This window comes from Panthera leo, chromosome A3, assembly GCF_018350215.1.
Source record: "Panthera leo isolate Ple1 chromosome A3, P.leo_Ple1_pat1.1, whole genome shotgun sequence".
Lineage (NCBI taxonomy): Eukaryota > Metazoa > Chordata > Mammalia > Carnivora > Felidae > Panthera > Panthera leo.
Window position 1 is genome coordinate 85,862,200 of NC_056681.1, and position 15,318 is coordinate 85,877,517.

A 15,318-nucleotide genomic window follows, 5' to 3' on the forward strand; every position below is an offset into this window, starting at 1 on the left:
AGGTCACGGCCCAAAGACTCAGGCCCACTAAAAGACTGAGATTCAAATTATAGAATGCTTCTCTTTTGCAACTTCTTACTACTTCGTTAACAGGGTTCAAGTTTCACAACAGTGAATTACAGCTTTAAAACACTGCAAGGCACAGACTCTATTTAAGAAGAAGATTTTAGAGAAACACAAAGGTGAGGGGGGGTGGGGACAAAAACTATGGGACTAAAGAAATTTAAAGCCCCTGAGGAGCAAATCTTAGCAACAGCAAACAGTTAACAGAGCCCAACTCCAGCTACATTGACATAAAGCCTCATGCAAAAGGCTTATTTACCTCAAATCCTGATACCTTATGTCCTGCTTTCAACAAACAATGAAACATGAAGAGAAGAAAAGAACTAAAAGAAAAGATGGTGGAGCATATCCAAGAACTGTGGGACATTTTCTTTTTTTTTTATGTTTATTTTTGAGAGAGTGCAAGCAGGGGAGGGGCAGACAGAGAAAGGGACAGGGGATTCAAAGCAGGCTCTGTGCTGACAGCAGCGAACCTGATGCAGGGCTTGAACTCACTAACTGAAGTCTGGACTTTGGGTGATAATGAGTTGTTGGTGTAGGTTCATCAGTTGTAACAAATGCACCACTCATGTTGATGTTGATAATGGGAGAGGCTGTGGATGTGTGGGAGCAGGGGGTATACAGGAAATCTCTGTACCTTCTGCTCAATTTTGCTGTTAACCTAAAACTTCTGTTTTAAAAAAAAGGCTATTAAATAAAACTGTTTTTAAAAACAGAAGGTGAAAAAGAAGAAACAAAAACCAAGGGCAACAAGTGCAAAACACACCTATCTTGATTGTCTAGCAGTTAAAAATGGTAGATAATAGTCCAGCTATACCTATAATCCCTTAAATGTGAATGATCTAAATACACCAAGTAGAAAACAAAGACTGTTTGAATGGATCAAAAAATAGGGCCCAACTGAATGCAAACTGGTGCAGCCACTGTGGAAGACAGCATGGAATTTCCTCAAAAAGTCACACTATTGGATATTTACCCAAAGAATACTAAAACACTAAGTCAAAGGGATAACTGCACACCTATGTTTATAGCAGCATTATTCACAATAACCAAGATATGAAAGCAGCCAAAGTGTCCATTGATTGATGAATGGATAAAGAACAACTGATACATATATATATGTATATATATATATATATATTATATATATATACATATATATATGTGTGTGTGTGTGTGTATGTATATATACATATGATATCTATTATGTATATATAAAATAATATATAATAGAATATTATTCAGCCTTAAAAAGGAATGAAATCTTGCCATTTGCAAGGATGGATTTCCATGGATGGACCTAGAGAGTATCATACTAAGCAAAATAAGTCAGTCAGAGAAAGACAAATACCATATGATTTCACTCATATGCGGAATTTAAGAAACAAAACAAATGAACGAAGGGGAAAAAAGAGAAAGAGAGAGACAAGCCAAGAAACAGACTTTTAACTATAGAGAACAAACTGATGGTTGCCCGAGGAGTGGTGGGGGAAGGGGGCGGCATGGATGAAATAGGTGATGGAGATTAAGGAGGGCACTTGTTGTGATAAGCACTGGGTGATGTATGGAATTGTGGAGTCACTAAATTGTACACCTGAAACTATTGTAACCGTGTATGTTAACTATACTGGAATTTAAAATTTAACAAATAAAAATAAAAAGAAGACCAAACTATATGCTATATACAAAAGAAAAAGCCCTTTTAATATAAAGACACAGATAGGTTAAAAGTAAAGAGGTGAAGAAAGATATACCATCTAATGTTAATTTTTTTAAAAAGCAGAGGTGCTTTTTTTATATTAATTTTAGACAAAGCTGACGTCAGAACAATAACAACAGCAACAAAAAAACATGATCAGGGATAAAAAGGGTGAATTCTTCAGGAAGATATGATCTTTGATACACATGTACCTAACAAAAGAGTATCAAAATACAAGAGGTTAAAAACTTAAGAGAAATGCAATGAGAAATAAAGAAACCCACTCTTCTAGACTTTACTACCTCTTTTTCAGTATTGATAGATCAAACAGGCAGAAAATCAATAAGGAAATAGATGAACTGAACAGCACCATCAATCAATTGCATCTAATTGATTTGTAGAGTACTGCATTCCATAACATCAGTATACACATTCTTCTCAAGCTCTTAGGAAACATTCACCAAGAAAGACCATATTCTGGGCCATAAAACACACCTTACCAATTTTAAAGAGTAGAATCATACAAGGCATATTCTCAGACCACAGTGGAATTAAATTAGTGATCAATAACAGAAAGGTAACTGGAAAATCCCCAAATATTTGAAGCCAAAATGATATACGTCTACATAACACATGGATCAAAAGAGGCTCAAAAAAAGTTAAAAGAAAATATGGTACGACGTTAATGAAGATTATTTCTCCATTGCAAAATGATATGTCTATTATTTGCTTTGATAATTTTCCATATTCTCCACAATTTCCTATGAGTTACTTTTATGATCGGGGGGGAAGGTTTTGATTATTTTTAAAAAGAAACACTGAAAAGGTAGCATTTACAGGCTCTGGGGACCAATTGTGTAAGGGAGAGAGGTGGTGAGGAAGCAGAGTTGAGGACAGCTGAGGTGCTTGTCTTGATGCGCTAGTAGTTAAAAATGCTATGAAAGTAAATATAAGTTATAGAAACACAGCATGTTGGGGAACTAATGAAAATGTTTTGGTTTGGAGTCATCTAATATGCACATTTGTAAACTCATATCTGAAGCTTGGTAGGGTCTGATCTGTTCTTCAATCACATAGAGGTGGCTGATGTGTTCAGAATGGAGGAGCTTCCAGGGAAAATAAGAGGGAGGAGGATCAAGGGTAGGTCCAACACCAACATTAAAGGGACAGATGGAAGAAGAGAAGCAAGCAATTGTTCGGGTGGTGGAAGGAGCAAGTGGAGAGCAAATAGGAGAAAGGCGTGTCACAGATGTTAAGAGAGAAGAGAATTTCAAAAAAGAAGAGATGATCAGAGCGAAAAGGAGAAAGAGGTCTAGTCACATGAGTACTGAACAAATTGCAACACATCCAAGGTTTCAGGGTCAGGCTCCCCGCCCTGCTCGCTCTGAGTCCCAACATCACCAGCTGTGCCTGGGAGGTGAGGAAATGGAATCAGAAAATCTACATGATTCTTTTAAGAGATGTAAAGGGAAGTGGAGAAATAAGCTTCCTATATGAAGAAGGCAGAGTTAAGGGGAGGTTTTTATGTTTGGCTTTGGTTCATTTTTTTAGTATCGGGGAGATTTTCCATACAAACCAAAAAGAAGTAGCAAACCAACAGGCAGATATTGAAATTTGAGGAAAAAAAGACATTTCCTGATGGAGAAAGGTGGGAATCAGCAGTGGAAGAGACAGAAAGTGGAACCACTTTCTGGTGCCTCCTCCGTTGTCCCATTGGATTTAGTTATAAAACACAAACCAAAAACAAAACAAAACAAAACAAAACAAAAAGAAAAATTTCCAGATGGTGACTGCAAAGCATTAAACTCAACGTATAGGGCTCTGAGTGTGAGTGCCATGTGACTGCACTGGTCACATGTCCAGGAAGCCAGCCCTGTCTCTCATATGGATTGTAGGATCTTGGGGCATGAGCACTGGTTGTTTGGCAACTTTGAATCTTCTGTGGCACTGCATTAGCTGGAGCATGGCGAATTGTATTTAATTAATTATTTTTCAGTATGAGGAAATGAATAAAAGGATTATAGGCTTGGTGACCCACTGCTGAGCAGCAAATGAAAAAATTTTTTCCTGGCCTGGATGAGGGGAGTTGGCTCTTTATTTAAACCCTGTGGGATCTCAGAAGAAAAAGTACACTCCAGAATAAGCCCCAGTGGATACGTTTCGTTAAGCATTTCCAGGAATTGGAGGCTGGGGTGTGGATAGGAAGAGTACATAATTGAATAAACATGGGAGCTCAGAATTCCCTGAGATACCTCTGAATATCCAATATGTTCATCTGAGCATGTGTTCCTCCAGAAGTGAAAACATACACGTGTGTATATTTTCGACCTGGGATGTAGAAAGGAAAACCATTTCAGGTAAGTCACCCTGCACGAAACAATGATTCACAAAATCATGCTTTGCTGCTCAGTGGCCCTAAGGCAAGTCCTTTGCTTTGGCCTTCTTCTGCCAGGAAAGCCATGGAGGCAGTTCATTGCGGGGGTGCTGGGTCCTCACAAGACCTGGGCCCCAGGCGTGGCCCTCACAGCTGCTGCACGGTGGTCCTCCCCATTTGGGATCAGGTTTGCATCTTCCCGTGTTGAGTTGGGCTCTTCCCACACTTCCCTTCCCACTGCTGTGGTTGAAGGAACACACCTTCCGCGTGAGTGTTTTTACACCACTCTCTCTGAATTACTTCAGGGTGAACACTGAACAGGGAATACTTGTTCTTATTTCTGAATTATCTATGAAAGAATTATAAAAGCAAACATGTTACTTATCACTTTGTGATTCTGTTCCTCATACGGTCATATTTTCTCCGACTCCTTTTTAGGATAGAAGTACTTAACCAGGTTCGATTACCCTTCCTGATGATGAAAAATGAAGTTATTTATCAATTTTATCATTATCCCTATTTTCATATATTTTATACAGGTGATGTCATCACTCAGGAGACCTTTTGGCGAGAATTTTCCAAACCATGTTCAAAATACTCTAACGCTCAAGGTTAATGACCGATCTGAGGCATAATATATCATGGGCTGCCTCGAAGAGGATCCCAAAGCTCTGGCAAATGCAACTGGACAGACACGCAAGCAACGACAGAAAGGCAGAGTTACATATATTTTGGAAAGCAGTGGTCTCTTGGAAACAACAAAAAAAGAAGGGCTCCAAGATGCCACAGGGGAGAGCTTCCTCCACTTTGCTGTAATTTGAAAAGAATTTCTTTCCTATACAAAAACAACTATGTAATAAGCATGGCTTTTCTGGAATTAGAAGCTTTCTAGCAATGATTAGTAATATGCTATTTTACACGTCCTTATTGCTATTTTTTTAGACATGACGTTCCTGTGGCCACAAGTGCGTATGGAATATTTGACACCATAGAGCACTGGCCACAGCCCTAGAAGCTGCAGCCACGGAACCATAAGGAGGGTCTGAGCTGCAGGCCAGTACAGCGAGGCCTTGGGAGCAGGCAGGAGTTTTCTACTCCCCCAGGGGGGCCAAGTGTGTTCAGACCTCACAGTCACCACCTGACTTGGGACTGTCACAGGAATGTCAAACGGGTGTGAAGGGTGCTCAGAAAACAACAATAAAGGCAAAGAAACTGAAGAAGAATCTATGCAGGAAGGGGCTTCCACACTCAAGCCAACACATTATAGAGGAGGTCAACTAGGCCAAAAACTAACTGAACCCTAAATTTTAGAAAATGGAGGAAGGGTTAAAGGGAAAAGCAAGATTACTAAGGACGTCATGGATGCTAATCACTGCAAGGTCCGCCCATTAACACGTCTACACAGGAGAGGAATCTTGAATGAGGAGACTTAATGATGGAAAGGGCCCTGTAAGTAAACATTCCCTTCTACTCAGAGAAAAAGAAGGAAAATAAAAGGTTGATTTCTGGGGGGAAGTTCTGAAAGTCTCTCCAGATCTATGGGATGAGCATATCACATGCAGACTGCATTCACTGTTTGTTCCACATGTAGGGAGTTCCCACCCAGCTTGACACGATAGGGTGTGGGGTAAAATGAGACCTTGGGTGTGTGAGCCCTGAGATAAAATGATGATAGAGGCTTGCTCCGTGATGTGGCTCAGCAGCCAGCTCTGTGGGCAGGGCAGGCCCTATTTACCCATGGGCTGGTTTGCCCCACACTAATCCTGGGGCACTGGGCCACACCATCTTCTGGGACTCCCTGGGTAGGTAACCACAACCAATGTAGGACAGCACCTCTTCAGCTGACTCCAAAAATCAGAATAAGTAAACATAATGCTCTTTTAATTCTTCTAGCCTGAGCACCCCCTTTAAGCAATTCTGTTTTTTTTTTAATTGTTATTGGGAGCACCATGCATGTGCCAGTATATTCTAGGTTCTATGGAGGTGACAAAAAAAATTCACATGTTCTGTCTTTCTCCCATGGAAGGACAAGAAACATACAAACATAGGTGGGAGGGAGCAAGAGACTTGCTCACACTTCCTTAAGACTTTTGGCCTTAGACGAGACAAGGGTCTTGCGGTTGGGGTTGATCCCCTAACCCTCCATCCACCGCCCAACTCTGCCACATTCATAAATACCACACCAAGTATAGAGGAAGAAGTTCTGGTTTCTGGAGCCATTGAAATAATATTGTATATAGGAGGAACTTCTTCTCTTTTACCCATAGGGAAACTAAGGCCTCGAGGGTAAAGGAGACTCCTAGAAAGGAAGCAGAACAGACTCTAGGTCTCCTGGCCCTTAGTTCCAACCAGTAGCTCCCCAAATGGATTTTCACATCCAGGATACATCCTCAGAGGCAGCACAACTTGTTGTTTCCCTAACGAAGTTACCCCCCAGGGATACTAACAGGTGTTAGGAAAAATAAATCAATAAAAAAGAAAAACAACCAGGTTCTATGGTCCATTAAGTTTAGGGGAATCTGAATGAAACAACATGACATAGATTTCTCCCCTAAAGATTTCACAGCACATTTGATGTATCAATGTAAATTGTCAATCTCTTAGGAGGGGCATTATTGGACTTTGAACACTACCTATCTATCTATCATCTACCTATCTATCTATGTTACTGTCTGTCTATTTCATGGCGTATCCTCCACATCAGCATTTCACAGACCTACTGGAAAAAAATGTCAACCTTGAATCTTTGGTAAGGTATGCCATGCAAAAATTGTACTAGAGTGTACCCATATACCAAAGTGAGCTGGGCTTGAAGCCACCATGCTGTCCCCTCTTTGACTTTGCAGTGATGTGGCAGTTCCTGAGGCAGATGAAAATCTCTTCACATATGTCTTCACATATGCTTACTGATCTTTTACAGCTAAAGAATAAGTTTGAAAGAAATTAGTGGACACATTAAAAAACAAAATCTAACCACAGCAATACTAATCCACTTACCTTTTCAAACAGGTGTTGCTAGTGAATCAAGATTTTTAACTATGTAACCCCATCCTAAGGTTCCAGTCCACACAGAAGAGGACAATCATGAACTCAAGAAGGCTTTCAAAGAGGAAACTTATTAATCAGTGATGACTGAAATACAGTTTTCCTCTTTAGCAAGTTGCTTTACTAGGTTCAGTGTATCAGAGAAGGTAGAAAAAAATAAAAACTTTAATTCAACCCCGAGACTGTTTTGAGCATTTCCTTGCTAGCCCAAGTGACAGTTTCTACTCTATGCTTCTGATGAAAACATTTTTTAATCATTTTAACATAATTTCTGAAAAGCAAGTTTTCTATAAGTGAATAAAAGAACAGAGATTGCTTTCATAGCTCCAGGAAAAAAAGGAAGGTCCCCCTGAGATATGGGGAAGGTGTGTTGGGAGCAGTGGTATTTAAGCTGGGCTTTGATGAGTGAAAGGAAGTTTACTGACTAAAGAAAGCCAAGGGGGTAGCTCTCCAAGGTGGGAGAACAGCATGTGCAAAAGCATAGAGGCATGAAACATCCTGAATATTCCAGCAATAGTGGGAACTCTGGTGTAGCTGGAATATAGGAGTATAGCATGGAGCGATACAGCTGGGGGAGGGGCTTTGGAAACATTATTAGGGACATTCTATGCCGTTCCAATGAGTATCATGTCCATCTCGCAGGCTGCCAGTGAACATTTCTAAGCTTCGTAGAGTCATGTTTATTTATATATGTACTTTAGAGAGATAACTTTAGGGAAAATGGAGACGAATGTGCTGGAGTATGAGAGACTGGTGACCAGAGTGATTCATCACACAACTATTATAGAAGTTCTGGTGAAGGAAGCTGTAGGCAAGACCAGAGTTGAGAGGCAAATCTGGGACCAAATGACATGGTTTAGCACCTGACTGGATGTGGTGGTCAGAAGAAATTGCTGAAGACAGCCCCCAGGTTTCCTGGCTGGAAGTACGGTACTCTCTGTGTACTATGTGTGGTACATGGAACCACTGAGAGAGCTCAAGATTGCAGAAAAGGGTGTAAGTTTGCTGGGAGTAGCTAGTAGAACATAGTTTGCTTAAGCAAAACCATCAGATGGGTTCGCATAAAGGTAAAGGTACAAAGAGGAAACCATTCCCACATCCTTATAGGAGCTATCTGCAAGGCCCAGCGTGCCCACAATGTCTCATCTGCAGTCTTGTTTGATTTTAGGGATTATTCTTCTCCTGAATCTGAGTGATCCCAATACATAAAATGTCCACACCCACAGCTTCAGTTGACCCAGAGGCTATCATTAATCATATTGAGTTTGCGGTGATATCTTCAACTTCAACCAATGATGAGTCAGCTCAGCTCCATGTCAAAATGCCTTGCTGACCAAGGAGATATTCCCAAAGGCTTCCTGGTATGCTGGATCATGGCACAGATATGGAAGCTGGAGAAAGATAAATCTTTGACCCCACCTAGTCACACCTAGTTTGAGTAAAGCTGGTTAAGTACAAATATGAGAAGGGCTCTCATCTGAGTTCATACCTGCCTTCTTCTCCACTCCATTGTTTTGGTGAAGCCAAGATGAAGCTCACAGTGAGTAGATTTTTCCTTTTGAATTCATTATCTGATGGCTAGAGACTGTTAATGTTCTGAGCTAAGTGGGTCTGCTTCTTATGATAATCTCACCATAATGGAAAATTTATTTTGAAAAGAAAAAAAATCTCCTTTCTTTTCATTGAATTGTGGCAAGTAAAAACATCTCTGAGGGCAGCCATAGTTATACTGGGAGCAGACAGCTCTGTGAGCATCGTATACCATGCTATCTTAATAAAATTACCTTTCAGTTCTCCTTGTTCAGGTCTGGTCATAAAGCAAGCAGTCCCTAAGTCCTAGAAAATATCTAATCTTTCCCCACATTGCTGAATACCTCTTTTGACCAAACTCCTGAACATGTTCAGGCAAGATAAAAGCTCATTATCAAATTAGATGGGTGACTTATTGTCACATTCTCTGCTGTGAAACAGAGGTCCAAGTGAGAAAGATTTGCTTGAACCCTGTCCATAGTCATTTACCCATGAAAAATACCTGAAGCGTGAAGCTAGTACAGTCTCTCACCTATGGCTCCAGATAAAAAACTAAGAGTGGAGTAGGTACACCGTGAAATTCCACCAAAGGAACTGGTGGTGCTGTGTGTCACTTATAACAAGATGCAGAGGGGCTAGAAACCCGATGAATATTTTCATGTTTCAACATACTAAACACTATGTTACAGCAGTGTCTGCTTCGTAGTGGAGTTGCAAATGTAACATAATTATCTAGAAATTAGTTCTAATAACAGCAAGGTCAAAAAATTAAGAAAAAAAAAAAGTTCCCAACCCGGGTCAGATCTGGTTTCTCTCCTGGTTCTGCCGTGAACAAGGGGTACAATCTTAGCCGATACAACCTTGGCCACGTTACTGAACATCTGAAGCTCAGTTTCCTCATATGTGAATGGATTGTTATGTACTAGAGGATCTCTAAAATTTCCCCCATCTCTCACTGTTTAGGAGACTAATTTTTACCTCTTTCTTAAGCTATCAGGAGAAAAATTAAGCAAATAAAAGAATTACCTTAAATCACCAGGGCAGATCTCAAACCATTTTGTCCCAGGTAAAGGAAATGAGAACAGGTACTCAGAATTAGGCACCTGCATAAAGCTCCGTGTTCTGACAACTAATGTCATGTACCCGATGACAAATGACTAACCTAGGTATCCCGGGACAGTTACTGACTGCCTTTCTGCTAACCACACTTGACAGCCGGACCTCTCCATCCTCGGTCTCTCAATAGCAGCAGCTAGCCTGCTTACCAATCCATTGCTTTAAAAAAATTGTTTTAGATAAAAAGAGTCTTTTTTTATTAGGAGGTCGATGAAGGGAGGAAAGTATCCCAGATCAAAGAGGAAAATTAAATCGTTTTCAGACTTAATTCTCAGAACGTATATCCATCTTCATGTTGTATATGCTATTCATTTTCAAATGTACTTTTCAATGTACTGATACTACATCAGTTTTTTATAAGACCTACATTGACAATTATTATTTTTCTTTTTTTAAAAAAATGTTTATTTATTTGGAAAGAGAGAGAGTGGGTGTGAGCAGGGGAGGGGCAGAGAGAGACGGAAAGGATCCCAAGCAGGCTCCGCACTGTCAGCACAGAGCCCGACATGCGGCTTGAACCCACAAACCGTGAAATCATGAGCTGAGCTGAAACCAAGAGTCAGATGCTTAACTGACTGAGCCACCCAGGTGCTCCTACATTAACAATTCTAAAACTATATACCACAATAACATGATTACTACAGTAATTAAGCTATAATCTTACATTATCATTAAAACTTTCTATGGTTGAAAAAAAATACAAGGTCAAAGAAGAAAGACAGATCACTTGAGAGAGTGGTAAAATCGGTATTTTTTATAAGCTTGGGTAGAGAAAGAAGAGGACGTTGTTTTGCCATGCGATAGTAGACCAATGTTATTTATGATTTTTAGATTGTCTTTGCCGGACTTCTTGGAGTCTTCCTGACCCCAGCCCTTGCTTTCACTGTAAGTATTACACTTTTTAAAGCGTATTATTAAAATGCATTTGCAAAGAAATGTGGTCTTAAATCACCGTCAATTTCTTGTAAATTTCAGGATATCAACATTGGCAGTGCCAGCAACAGTGGTACAAGTGGGCAGCAGTCAGTGAGTGTCAACAATGAACATAATGTGGCCAATATTGACAATAACAATGGATGGGACTCCTGGAACGCCCTCTGGGATTACAATACTGTAGGTAGCCAACATGCAATTTCCGTTCTTTACAAATATGATGTTTCTTTTTTTATAACAACGACAACAAAAATGTCTGCTAACCATAAAAGAATTTAAAATAAAATAATTTCTAACTGCACATAAGCATAGAGTTGTAAGTCAAAGTGCCTACTTTGGTCACCCAGTTTCACTACTAGATATAACACTATTAATGTTTACCACAATCAGTTAAAATTCAAAGCAATGAATTAGGATCCACTATGCCCACAGAATTGTGGGGCTGTTAGACAAATACGAACAACCTTCTGCCTTCTCTCGAGATACCCTCAGTAATGAGGAAAAACCTGCACAATATTACTGCTCCCTATTTCAGTCTATCTTCAATTTCCTTCCAAAAAGCCAGAGATGGACATTTCACCTGTAACTCGAAAGAAAAAAACAAACAAAGGAAATGTAGGTGACAATATTAACTGGTAAGAGAAACACAAAACAAAAACCAAACAAAAACAACACTTGACTCTGGTTAGGAGACCCACCTCTGCAATCACCAGCTTTGTATGTAACAAATTTTGTACTTTTAATAAGCCCATTCTTTATTGTTTCAGTTTTATCCATGTGGTCAATTAGAAAACTAATCCCTGTCTTACCTGTCTCCTAGAAATGTTGTGAAGATCAAATGAGACTCAAATGTGATAGCAATTTGAAGTTTATTTCAGCAAAACGGACATATGTAGAATGACTCCATGTTAGAACTTGAAGAGAGAGCAACGAGTTAGACACTAGGTTCTTACAAACGATAGCTATAGACATGATTGCAAAACAGGGCCAGATCTGATGTTCTTATCTAGGTTCATCCTTGAGTTCTATTTCCCTCTGCTGGTAAAACTGATGTCTGATAAAAAAAAAAAAAAAAAAAAAAAAAAAAAAAAAAACCTCCTTGGAGAACCTACTTCCTCCTACCTTTTTCTTTAACAGAACTTTGCCGCGATCAGACTCTTTAAAAAGAAGGTATGCATTGTGCACAGAATGAACAAGGATGTCATGCCCTCTCTTCATACTCTTGATGCAATGGTCAAGGAAAAGAAGGTATAAATAAAAGTCTTTTTGATTTTGTTCAAGGGAGGTCTTTTGGTTGCCAGTAAATAATGAGGTCACAGTCATTTCCTCTTGACCACAGTACGTTGTAACGTGCAGCACAAAAAGGGAAGAGGAACTAGTACTTTCCTGAGGAGAGGCAGCTGCCACCACACTCAGTGCTGTGGCTCACACCTGCCTTTACTGTTCAAGGAGCAAAGCTCTGCTCAAGCCAACGGGAGCTGCCTGCACTTCTCCACTTGGAGTTACACAAAGTTACACAAAAGTTGGGTTGGGGTTATTAGATTTAGAAATAAAAATAGAGGATACCCAGTTAAGTTTGAGTTCCAGATAAACAATGGATAAGTTTTTGTTTTTGGTTTTTTTTAGCATAAGTATATCCTATGCAATATTTAGGACATACTTACACTGAAAAAATGATTTGTTTATCTAAAGTTTAAATATAACTGAGTGTCCTTTGTTTTACCTGGCAACCCTAGTTGGGTGGGGACAGAAGATGCATTGCTCTTTAAAATGTTTGCTTGAGTTCATATTTCTGTAACTGACAGATAGGTACCTTTCACCGACACAGTAGAGAAGATAAACTCCATTCTCAGAATCTGATTATTATATAGCTCAATCCAAAAAATGCCAAATGACCAAATGAGGTCCAAGCTTCAGAATAAATTTAGCCTCAGATTTCTGCTTTTATGAGAAACTGAGGTTTCACACCAGCTAAATCTTTTGGGACACAGAAATTCTGAGATACACGGGGTTGGAGTTGGCTCTTCAACTCCAACAGTCATTTTGATTATGAGAAAACAGTAGCCAAGCAATACCCCGTATTGGCCTTGTACCCGTCCCTCATCAACAAACTACTGAGCTGGGCATTCATTCCCTCTTTTCCTTTCCACACTCAGCTTCAGGGTAAAGGACCAGGGGGACAACCTCCCACGAGTCTGATATACTCAATCAACCCTGAGAGAGTCAGTGATCTGGAAAAGTTAGGAAAACCCATCGCTGGCATGTGCAGAGGGATTCCAACATACACAGCTGATGAGATTGAAGGTAAGTAGGCTTTCTATGGTGCATTGTGAGTTATTGCTGCTGATATGGTCAGACTATTCTCGGGCATGTCTACAGAAGACACCGGTTACTTAGCACTTGCTCTGTGCTTTAAGTGTGTGAAATTATTAACTCCTGCCAGCAGTCTTATGTGATAGGTATTGTTATTCCCACTTTCTGGATGAGGAAACTGAGGCACAGGGATAGGTCACAAATCCTTTGTCTGGGTCAGTCCCACGCATTTTGGCGTGGGATTCTGTGGTCTTCACCATTTGGAAATACGACCTTTCAAGAGTGGATCTGGAGTTACCACAAAATATATTTAAAGTGTTGCATGAATTTCTCCGTGAGAAAAGAATGCTAATAGAATCTATTGACTTGTTATAGCTCATTCACTTAATTTCTGGGCCTTCAAAGAATAACTTGCACAAAAACAAAGTATCCACCTACTTAACCTAATGGCAACTTTCCAGATCTCTGAAGTGATTGATTTAATCTAAATAGATAGATGATAGATAGATGGATAGATAGATAGATCTTGAAATCTGTGCATAGCTAGTTTGGAAACTGTAACACCTCCCCGCCCCCCCCCCAAAGTCCTTGAAAAGACATTGATATCAGTTTCTTTTCTTTTTTTTTTTTTTTAAATCAGGGGCAAGCCTGTTCTTTTACTCAAAAGCATGCCTCCATGCTGATATACTCTGGATTCTGAGAATTTCCTTATGTGGAGAATTGGAGGTGTAAAAAGAAAAAAAAAGTCACTTTGAATTTAATGATCAGAATATTTTATGCAAAAAAAACCACATTGGGTTCTAAAGGTTTTTATCATGTCATTCTGAAATGTATTCTTCCAGTTATGTTTGGCTTCTTTAAGTTTCAATAAATCTACTCAGCACTAAATTCCTTATGATTTCTGTTTGGAATGCATAGGATCAAAAGTGCCATGTGGTGGTGGGTAGGCCGTCCAAGTGTATTAGACCCAACTGTTAGCCTATATTCAGGGCCTGTCCCTTATAAAGAACCCCTTCAGATGCTTTGGATACGACTAACCACGGTTCTGGGAATGAATCCAAGGCAATCTGACTGCTCTAAAAACTGTTCCACAGTTGATGTGCACAGTAACATTTCAGATCAGCAAGGGCAGAAATCCACTCACACAAGCTTACGCCAGAAAGGGAGGTTTACTGCAAGGATATTGGAGTATCTAAAATAATCTTAGGGCAAGAAAATCAAAGACACTGGAACCAGGAACCATATTGAGATCAAGACCCAAGTCTCCTCTCTCCTGGAAGCCACGTATTAGTTCTTCTCTGCTCCTCTTTAAATTCTGCTTCTCTCTCTTCAATAAACATTTTTTTTTTTTTTAATATTCTTTAGGGGTGTCTGGGTGGCTCAGTCTGTTAAGCATTTGACTCTTGATTTTAGCTCAGGTCATGATCTCACAGTTCATGAGATCAAGAACCCAAGACAGGCTCTGCTCTACAGCACAGAGCCTGCTTGGGATTCTTTCTCTCTCAGCCCCTCCCCTGCTCTCTCTCTCTCTCTCTCTCACTCTCTCAAAATAAATAAATAAATAAATAAATAAATAAATAAACATTTAAATTCTGCTTCTCTCCTCTTTCCATCTCGCAGATGGCTCTTTCCTTACTCATGCCAGAAGATGGCTGAGCCAAAATGTTAGCCTCATCTCCCATATTTCTACCTTTCCAGCTCAAGAGGTAATGTCTTATTCTTTTGACTCTCAATTCCAATTTTCCTTGACCCTGTTAAGTTCAAGGGCCCACAGCCTCCACTCACTGGCCAGTACAGATACAGCAATGCAGTCTCCAGTGAAGGAAAAAGATCTCAGAGAAAAATAGTCTCCAAATATTGTATGTGACGGTATGAAACTACCATTCAGTAAAAAACAAACAAACAAACAAAACCCAAAAACTCCTACGCGTACTTTTTAAATCCTGATGCCACAAGAGGATAACTAATCCATTCTAATGTTTTCAGATGGGATACCCCTAAATAGCCATAACAACAACAACAAAAAAATGAGGACACTGATTCTCGTCATTTGTAAAAATGCAACATTTACCAGGCCTTATTGGAAAGCAATTACAATAATTTTCTTTATTTTGAGGCCATTTTATTGATGTTCACATGATGTGTACTACCAGAGCAGTAGAAATTTCAAAGTACCCTGAAGCCATGAAATGAGGACACCCATCAAAGATCAAGGCTTAGATACTGCCCTATCCCTGTGATCGAG

The 15,318-nt window shown here is 39.7% G+C and overlaps 2 protein-coding genes across 2 annotated transcripts in view; one reads left to right on the plus strand and one right to left on the minus strand.

Moving 5' to 3' along the window:
* Positions 1-15,318, minus strand: part of GKN2 (gastrokine 2) — a 47,172-nt gene that overhangs the window by 15,049 nt on the left and 16,805 nt on the right. The window lies entirely within an intron of this gene.
* Positions 8,677-13,805, plus strand: GKN1 (gastrokine 1). The gene is made up of 6 exons (XM_042932540.1): positions 8,677-8,721; positions 10,659-10,712; positions 10,803-10,940; positions 11,898-12,008; positions 12,917-13,064; positions 13,714-13,805. The coding sequence occupies exons 1-6, from the start codon at positions 8,710-8,712 to the stop codon at positions 13,803-13,805; spliced, it is 555 nt and encodes a 184-aa protein (XP_042788474.1). The 5' UTR covers positions 8,677-8,709.